Source organism: Idiotropiscis lumnitzeri, chromosome 20 (assembly GCF_059441095.1).
Source record: "Idiotropiscis lumnitzeri isolate Australia: NSW breed Sydney's pygmy pipehorse chromosome 20, RoL_Ilum_1.0, whole genome shotgun sequence".
Classification (NCBI taxonomy): Eukaryota; Metazoa; Chordata; class Actinopteri; order Syngnathiformes; family Syngnathidae; genus Idiotropiscis; species Idiotropiscis lumnitzeri.
Genome location: NC_142410.1, coordinates 9801474 through 9811505, shown reverse-complemented (window position 1 = coordinate 9811505; position 10032 = coordinate 9801474). Strand labels below are relative to the sequence as shown.

Sequence of the window (10032 nt, the reverse complement as noted above, 5' to 3'; positions counted from 1 at the left end):
CCATTTATAGTGTCGTGGTTCACGTAACTTTCATAATAACCAAATCATAAATTGCCAGTCAATGGACGTGTTTAGAAAGAGTGTGGGAGATGGCTGGCAGCGTAGGTCCACGTTAGGGCATCTGTGATGTCACTTTATTTTTTTTTTTTTACACAATTGCAACACACACACACTGTATGCACACTAATGAGAATGCTCCAGAGTGTTGTGTCTGCATGAAACGCTCCCTTTGTCTCATCTGGCAGTGGTCACTTTCATTCAAAAGCCATTTGGAGGTCCATTGTTGTCTTTTGAATATTTGCTCTGCTCATTTTATGCACCGTAGGAGGACACAGTCGATCTGTTGTGGAGCCTCCGTGACCAGACTGCTCCTTCCGGTGGGTGAAAGGGGATAGGTTAATCAATATAAAATGTCAAATGCCACAAAGGATGAACCTGCATGATTGGCTCACTACCACTACAGTTTAAGTCCAGGTAAAAAAAATAACATGTTGGCCCTGAGCCATCAAGAACCCCTTTTGGTATGTCAGAGACTGTAATGTCAAGTGTTCTTTTCCTCTTTCCTGTTCTTAACAGAGGAGCTATTGTTACTTTGTTTGCTTTGAGGAAAGCACCGGAAAGTAAAATATCTTTCTCCAAACTGGAGTCCATTGGCTTTAGACCTATTCAAGGTTGTTCAATTTGATGTGGATGCATGTAGTTCCAGTTTAAGCAAAATTTCATACCACTTTGTAACAGTTTGGAGGCCATTGAGGAGTGTGAGGTGTTTTAGACGTTCACATGTCTTATGTAAATGTCATATTTCATAGATGTCCGTTAGATGCTTTGGAACATCTTGTCCTCTGCTGCCCCCTTCTGGCAGAGCTGGTACTTTAGTATTTTATTTAGTATTAATAAAGATTTTCTTTGTTTGTCTTTTTCACAATTTACTGTCTTTAATAACATGTCCGTGATACGTTTTTTTTTTTTTTCAAATTAACCAAAACTATTTTCATGTCTCATCATGACTTCATTATGGCCCCGGGGAAAAAGGTTTCCCAATCACATTTTCGAATCATCTGAAAAATATTACGAAATAACTACACCGATTTAGTGACGTGACGAGGAAGAAAACACATTCTTTTATTTTTATATTCAACAATTAACATGTCATGGAAAATAATGTTGTTCTAATAATATGTTACATAAATACACAATTCTTGGAATAATTATTTAATAAAGACAAAAAAATGTGTATTAACAAACAAAAACGTCATCACAGGGCTACGAAGATAAAATTCCATATTAATTTGTGTGTGTGTGTGTGTTCCCCAATTCGCAGCCTCATCTCGGGCCCAGTTTTAAGGCGGATTTAGGAGATGACAAGTTCCTCCTGCCGTGGTGCTGCTTCGTTTTCACGTTTTGTTTTGGTGCCTTTTTCAAGTAAAAATTATGCTGTTGTGGAGAGAGCACACGAACAACATCATCAATCACCATGAGCAAACATTAAAACGCAGTAAATGTGATTATCCTTGTACCACTAGAGGGAGCCCGCGCGCCACTACCACAATAAGAATAACACATGCCGAACGTTTTCATTTCAAAACATGAAGTGAGCCGTCCAAGGATGTTTTAAAGAGAGTGCCATCTGCTCAGGAACCCACCTGGGTGGCTCCAGCTGGTCCCACTGTGATGTTGCTTGAGGAGACAGTGTAACCCGGGGCGGAGGCAGTCACCGTGTACGTGCCGGGCAACAGGAGTCGGAAATAGTCACCATGCACTCCTGGAGAGCCATGAACAATCTTTGAATGAAGTGGCACTTTTAACGTCAGACCACTGGTGGGAAGTGTCAGACGAAAAACAACTGACCACTGGTCACATCATGGTTGATGCCTGACACTGAGATTTCTGCATTCTTGATCGGGTTGTTGTTTTCATCATACACCATGCCTTTTATCCCATGATGCACCTGTAATAGAGCGAAGCCCGTTGTTTATTATTCTCTCTGCGCCAATTGTAAAACACTCCGTTCATAAATGCTATTGTCCATACATATGATATTAAAAGATAACATTTTGCTAACAAAAACAGCAGCACCTACCCAAGCCTGTAAACAATTGAGATCGTTCCACAATGTTTATGTTTCAGAGAATCCGATTTGCTGCTTATCGTATTCAGTAGAGTCACGAATGAGCGAGAGACTTTTGGTGAGAGGCGAGTCCACCCTAGAATGGTCAGCAGCCAATTGCAGAGCACATATTGACAAATTCTTTGTTTAGTTTTTTTTTTTTTCCCGGAGTCGAGTACATATCAGTGGCATTTCCATTCATTTCAATGGCATTACCGTATTTCAAAAATTGCCCCTTGGCAACTAAGTGAAGCCAAAGATTCCGTTTCCACTCTCACCATGGGAATTGAAAATCCATCCATTTGGCCTTTAATAATTTGTTTTTCTCAAGCGAGATCGGTGCCCTGCTGTGTGAGATTTTCCGACGTCCTAGTACCACCCCCCCCCCCTCACACACACTTTTTCAGGGCGGTGGCAGCACTTTGACCCTCTGCAACCACACACATAGCACATGCCAGAAACCACCGCTGGCCTCGCCTAAAGTCCCCCCTGAAATCATTCCACCAGAATGCAAACAAGAGTCTTTAATTTAGTAAACAAATGGCGGATTTGACTTCAGTCTGGTATGTATAATTACAACAAAACACACTCGTCCGTCCCTTCTATCATGGCTTTTGAAAGCGGATGTTGCCATACTGTATGCTTTGCTCAAGTGGACTTTTGACTCTTCACACTTATGCAAGTTCAAAGACTTTAGCCGAATATAGTGATGAGATGAGAAAACGAAGCTTCAAATTTGCTTTATGAACCAGTGGTTGTATTTTTGAGTCCTCTAGATGGCGCTGTTGGATTAAATAAAGGGTTTAAAAAATGCCAAGTCAGCCCAAATGTAGAACAGAGAGTGCCATCTACAGGAGTCCAAAAATACTACAACTGGTTCATGAAGCACATTTGAAGCTTCATTTTCTCATCCAAAAATCCTCGTCTGCAAAATCTTTTGTCTAAATCTTTTCAACCAACCTGTTCCACGAACGAAACCAGCGCCTCGCGATTGCCCAGCCATTCTCTGGGCAGCGAAGACTCAGGAGGGAACTTGTCGCAGCTCAGCTCCAACGTGATCTCAAAACAGTTGGTGTGTAAATAGTTAAAGTCCTGCATGCCTGCAACACAGCAAGATTGACGCAAAAAATGATGCCAAGCACGTTTTAACGTTCATCGTTAAAACAAATATAACAGGCTCTTATCAAATGTGATCTTGCGCAAGCTCGAAGTCTTGCAAAATAAGAAAACAACTGGATTGCTTCAAATTCCAGACAAGGACTTACAGCCCAAACAAGTCAGTCTCCGGGTGTTTTTTTTTTTTTTTTTTTTTGCACACACGGATAAAGTGAGGTGAATACACTAGCCAACGATTTGATGAATGCGGAGCCCGCAGGCATTTTTGTGCAAATGTATTACTGTAAATGTTCCACCAGTTTCGCTGCAAAGCACTTAGCCAAGAAGGATGAGAGCATTCGGATGACCGCCAGTGTTGAAGTTTATATAAAAAGTCATGTGATGGATGATACCTGACAAATATTCACTATTTCTGCTCTGGATGTGGCACCGAATCAATTCAAAAAGACTCAAGGAGGAAAAAACTTGGTCGTCAGGTAGCATACCAGCTAAAGTGCAGTATTAAAATTCTAATTTCTCTTCCAAAATGGTGATACTCACTAAATCATTGAGACAGCAAAGATTACGTGTGATTTATTATCATACTTTATAACGGGAAGACAACTTTTAGATAAAAAAAATTCTTGCGTTCTGTCTTGATTTCGTGGTCACATTTGATTGGCCACTTGTTGCTAGGCAGAATTCAAATATTCTTTCTCACGTGGAAAAAAAATAATTACCTTTGCCAGTTATGCCCTCACAACTTTTAAAATGACAATCTTGGGACTGGCTAGGGCTCTGGATTAAATATAAAACAGAGTGGATAGAAAAAGTCTACACACCCCTGTTCAAATGCCAGGTTTTCACCAAGATAAATACATTCAAAAATAAATGGGAGTCCGCATGCTAACCACAAACAAAGTTCTGATGCTCTAGTCGGCTTTTCCTGCCACATCCTTCGATTTTCATATCTTCATGAATTGAGTGGAGTTTTTCGTATCCTGAATGCCACTTGTTTACGCTTACAATTTATTTACTGACCCTTAGACAGAGAGTACCAACTGGCACCATTGGTGATACCCTCTTCAAAGTAATCGCCGCAGTTCCAGCCCTTGTGCATCCAGCTGTGGGCGTACGAGTAGGTCCTCGCCAACTGCACACACACACACACACACATACACACACGTATATGCAAATTAGCTACGGGTGATGTTTCCGAAGATTGATGCTGGTGTTGTTGGCTTACGTTTCTGAAGATTTTGTCATCCGCTGTGGCGGCGTAGGTGGTCCTCCCTCGGATGCGGGCGTCCCGCGACTTGTCGAAGGGGTAGTTGGCAACCACGGCTCCGCCGTGGAGATTGGCCGACAGCACAAAATTGTGGTTTTGCATCCATTTTATGACCGCTCGTGTTTCTGGTTCCACCTGGGGGTGGTATTGAAGGACAAGGCGTGATTAAGACGCGACACCTACAACTTAAAAAAACTAAATTGATGGGTTAAAAGGCTGCCGTCTTGTTTTATAGAAGCAAAGGGGTCATTGCTTCAAATAACTTCCGACCTTTTCCGCTAAAATACAAACCACTGAAGTAAACACATCTGGTTGTGTTTTTATCCACATTTCTATGCCAGATATCACCAAAAAAAAAAAAAAAAATTCTCAGAGTACCACCATGATGAGCATGTTCTTTAAAACGTTGCCTTTATTTTCTGGAGCTGCTGGACTGTTCGTGTGAGGTATGCGGGGCAATAAACACCGGAGCTCAGGACGACATCGGCCTTGAACAAGGCGGTAGCAGTCTGGCAGCTATTTATTATGAGTGGCGCTTTGTTTAGCTTTAAAGCTAAATCTGTCGGTGCAGGATTACATATGGACGGGCTTTGTAAACACAAAAGGGGAGCGGACCCCCCCCCCCGCGTGACCCACAGTTAGTACGTTTCAGTTTATGAGAGGGAATAAAGCAGGGGTGGGCAGATTTTTTTTTGGGGGGGGTTGACCACATTTGATGTTTGGAAGAGACAGATGGCCCACAGAAAAGGTTGTTAGATTCAATTTGTTTATTTTAATAATAGAGTTGTAATTCATTCTTGAAAAGGTCAGGAAAGCCTACTAGAACATCAGAACTTTTTGGGGGGGTCAGATGCACTATATATGTTAGTCGGTGTTTTGCTGACTCATATTTAACAACCATTTGAATCTGATTCATTGATATTGACAGTCATATGACTGTTATAACAGGGTGTGCACACTTATGCAACCAGATTATAAGATTTTTTTTTTTTTTTTTTTAGTTCATTAATGATGGAAAGAATTTAAAGTTGATGCCACAGTAAGTTATGTCAATCGAAAGAATGAGGACAGGGAAGGGATTACTATTCAAACAATGCCCCCCAAAATCCCGCCAGTGTGCGTCTGACCTGTTGCTCCCAGTTGTCCGGCAGCGGCAGGTGGTGGTTCCGTCCGTTGGTCTTCTCGTAGTAATACATGAGCGCATTCAGGTCCGGAAAGTTGCGGTTCAGGTCGATTTCCCGCACGTTGCCTCGACCCACCAGGTAGCCGTTGAACTCTGGACCCTTGTTTTGATCCCCAAAAATAAAAGGTGATTTTTAATGAAATGGTTGAATTTATTTGGATGATATTTTGTTAATATTTGGATTTTTGTTACAAAATATGTAATTGTGAATTTGTCAGAATGCTATCTGACTTTATTCTCACGATATTTAGTGTACGATTTTCATTTTTGACTTTTTTCCCGTAAAAGTAGGACTTACGTATGACTAAAATCATAAATGTCACTCTTTTTGTCCCATAATATTCTCACTATGTCCAAATACCATCTTAACTTTATTTCTCATAACATTCCGATTTTTCTCGTAACATTCCGATTTTTCTTCTAACATTCCGATTTTTCTCGTAACTTTACGACTTTTTCTTTTCACGCTCCGGGTGTCTGTTACCTGTCTGGCTGCCACCTCGTAGCCGTCGGGGTTCATCGAGGGCATGATGTGGATGCGCGTGTCGTAGATGAGCCTCATGATCCGCTGGTTTCCCGCCTGGAATTCCTCGCAAAGAAATTGGGAGAACTTGATGAGCAGCTCGCGGCCGAGCACCTCGTTGCCGTGCATGTTGCCCACGTACTTGAACTCGGGTTCCACTACGGGAAGAGAGACAACGGGTCAACGAGGCAAAATTGGAGCTTTCAAGCGCAATCATTGCAAATGACTTCCAGAGCGTGTGCACACATGCATTGAGAACTTCAAAACACACTCGGGTTAGACTTTGAATATTTGACATTCAGCCCTCGAGGGGACTCATTTATTTCATCAGAAATTCAAAGTTAACAATTATCGGACTTGTTATCCATAAACAAAGTTGCACTATGACCAAGAACATTTTGTATTTTTACGAGAATCCATCTCCGCTATTTTGAGAATGTTTGCAAGAAAAAGAATTTTGCGCTATTTCCAGGCAAATAAGTTGCAATTTCACCAAAATTGAAACCACGTTATGCTACCCAGGATATTATAAACAATAAATCAGGGAACCTTCTGTTGTCTTGAGAATTAATTTCAATTAATTAATTAATTTTATTATTTACGCATGGCGTCCCTCAGGGCTCTGAACATGAACCAATGCAGTTGTTATTTCTTTTGTCATTATTTCAGAAAGGAGAAATTGTAAAGTTATGAGAATTTTATTTTGCCCAACTTATGTAGCAATAATTTAAAATAAACACAAAAAAGTATCAGTAAATTGCTTATATGCATAGGAGGAGCTTTTCTCTCTGGTCAGCTGACTTGACAGACACTAAGGCCAAATATGACCCCCAGGACCTCCGTTGCCCACCACAAGTTTAAAGGTTACAAGTACAATGGCGCCAAACAAGTCCACACAGGTCACTCCCTTGCGCAAAGTGCACAGTTCCTGTTTTCCTACCCCGGTGGCACCTTACAGCAGAATTGAAGGCACACATCCTTCAATTCTATTGAAGGAAGGCCATGCAATGAAAACCAAAGATAAGCTCAAGTTATCCCTCTTAAAAAAGGCACCAGTGGAAACGCTGGCCAATGCAAATGGCGGCGGTTTTGCGTTGGTCGTGTGTAAAATAAACATATGGCGGTCTAATTTTTGTGGTTACGAGCAAGTACCTTAACTATCGCAACCGACTGCCTTGAACGTGATTTGAAATGAATTGCAGACGTTCTCTGCTCCCCCCGGCCCTAAATGTACCAATTTGTCTTTAAAAGTGACACATTGTGCATGTAAACAGCTTTCCGGATGCCAAATCCAACATTCTTCATTTCATTTTTTTTTTCCAGGAAAAACCAACACACTGCTCTGTCTTGTGCAAAAATAGAATGCACCGGCATGCAACCCAACCCAAACCAACCATGGGTGTCCCGATGCCAAATGTGGTCCAACATATCATCTCTTGCCACAAAGTTGTTACAGTGGATATAAAAAGTCTGCACACCCCCCTGTTCAAACGCCAGATTTTTTGTCATTGAAAAAAAGGAGACCAAACTAAACCACTTCAATTATTTTTCCCCACCAATGCTGTGACCTTTATCCTTTACAACTCAGCTGTCTCTTTTTAGAGGAGACGTAAAAATAAACAAGTGTGCACGTCCTCTTATAAGATTTGTTCAAATGAACCAATCGCATTCAAGCTTCTGTTAAAGTGGAGTGTGTCTGATTAACTCCGAATAAAGTTCAGCTGTTCAAGTCGCCTGATAAATAAAAGAGCTGACGGACGTTTCCCTATAATACAAAAACAAACCAATAATTTCCAGAGATTAAAAATTGTTTAATTATGAAAATCTGCAATCTTTGACAAAAAGTTGGAATTTTATAATGACAATATGAGAATACAGTCATAAAGTCACGAGATTTTTTTTTAGCTAGAAACGTTGGATGTGACAAAGTAAAGCGATAACATTACTAGAAAATAAAGTCTGAATATTTGGCGGGAAAATCGGTCGCACAATAATCAGAACAAAATATGCTCCATTTTTTTCACCATTTGAAAAGGGAAATAAAAAATAAACAACCGCGATAATCACTCGTGCACACATTCTTCGAGCTGTGTTTATTTAAGCAATCGCAATCAAAGTCACATTAAATGCAAATCTGTACTCACCTGCCACCATGAAATAAAGTTAAACTGTTTAAAATAGATTTTTCCTGACTTCCCTGATTTATGTATTTATTTTTTATTTTTTGCCTTCTAACTGAATCATGTCGGTTTTGCGCTCCATGTATTTGGAACTGCTCATAATTCACAAAAACCTGGCATTTGAACATGGGTGTGTAGATTTTTTACATCCACTGTATATATATAACGTTTTTCATGAGGAATAGGTTGTAATTTAGAAAAAAATAATAATTTAGAACAAATATAGAGCCTGAACCTTTTTACCTTGACAATATCCTACCCAAGGAAAAACACTGTGTGACCCATTTTGGTTCCGGACTCTCGGTCTGGTCTTAAAACGGCACGAGTAGTAGCGGCGCAGCGAGGTGTTACTCACGCGCCTCGTGGATGCCCGGGTTGTCGCTGAACTCCAGCACGTAAAGGTGGCGCGCCTCCACGCTTCGGCCCACGCTGTAGATGCGCGTGATGTACGAGCACTGGTTGTGCACGGCGAACAAAGCTCTCACCATGTCCTCGTAGCGGTGATGCTGCAACTCCGAGGCGGCCGCCAGGAACCCCGCCAGGAGCGCGGGGAGCCAGGGAAGAAGAAGAGTCCTCCCCCCGCAGTGCATGATGGCTGGAGTGGAAGGCGAAGGAAGGCTGCCCTTTTTTTTTTTTTTTCCCACCTCTCTCACATGCGTTCGCCTGTGCACACAGCAAACATAAAATGACTAGGGCTCCTCTTTAGTCCTTCGCTGTGCCCCCTCCCACGCCAAAGGAGAGCAAGTAAGGACAGCCCCCCCCCCCCCTTTGCTCCTTCTTTGTCTCACTCTCCTCCTCCAACAGCTGCTTCTCCCTTTTTTCCCCGTGGCTCCTTGTCAAGTACATGTTACTGGCTGTAACGCTGCGTGGAATGCTTCAAGGCCCACCTTCGCCCCCCCCCTCCCTCTCCACACTTGTTGGGGTGTCGGCAAACACGCAATTTTAATTTCGGGACCCCCCCCCCCCCCCTCTCTCTCTCTCTTTTGTCCCCTGTGCTCCCTTCCTGGGAAAAGAAGCTTGTTTCCAAGGCGCTGCTCCTTCTCCAGCTTCCAGTCATCCATTCATTAACTCTTAAGTCAACACACACAGTGCTACTTTGTGTTGTGCGTGTGTGCGTGTGCGTGTGTGCGTGTGTGTGTGTGAAGACCTGACCTGAAGATGAATCAAAGTTGTTCAGCGACCTTTTTGTCAAGTTGGTTGCATACTGTACAAAAGCCAAAGTGTTTTATCCAGAGCGGACGCTGCTATGGAACTCCTAAAAGATGCACGACCATGTCAAGACCCACTTAGCCTCCCAACACACGCACACACACGCACACACACACACACACGCACACACCAACACACAGTGGACCAAGTGTGCAAGCAATGCTTTCAGTCAAACCTGGAGGAGGAGGGAATTAGGGGAACACTTTGCTCTCCGGGAATTGAGTAACTGTTTGTGCAAGTTTAAAAAAAAAAAAAAAAAAAAAAAGGCCAGGCAAAGATTTTACACAAGGACAACTGAGCCAGAGCAAGGCAAGCAGACACAAATACTGGAGGGGGGGGGGGTTAAATGCTGAGGAGCAATGTTATGAAGGACATGAAATGTTAAATTGTAATTCTTACATAAAATAAATTTCACTATTTCAAGAAAATACATGGTCACTTTATGAC

General features: G+C 42.1%; 1 protein-coding gene across 2 annotated transcripts; it reads right to left on the bottom strand.

Annotated features, from left to right (window-relative positions):
- Nucleotides 1-1088: 1088 nt before the first annotated feature.
- On the bottom strand, nt 1089-9723 carry cpn1 (carboxypeptidase N, polypeptide 1). 2 transcript variants are annotated; one of them, XM_088284972.1, is made up of 10 exons: nt 9529-9723; nt 8732-9039; nt 6158-6354; nt 5618-5773; nt 4449-4625; nt 4244-4355; nt 3068-3207; nt 1849-1948; nt 1644-1762; nt 1089-1434 (listed from the first exon to the last, which is right to left on the bottom strand). In XM_088284972.1, exons 2-10 carry the CDS (start codon nt 8964-8966, stop codon nt 1324-1326), a joined length of 1347 nt encoding a protein of 448 aa, XP_088141098.1. In that variant the 5' UTR covers nt 8967-9039; nt 9529-9723; the 3' UTR covers nt 1089-1323. The 2 variants fall into 2 exon arrangements, with proteins under 2 accessions (XP_088141098.1, XP_088141097.1); XM_088284971.1 differs by lacking the exon at nt 9529-9723 and having other exon boundaries at nt 8732-9107.
- Nucleotides 9724-10032: the final 309 nt, after the last annotated feature.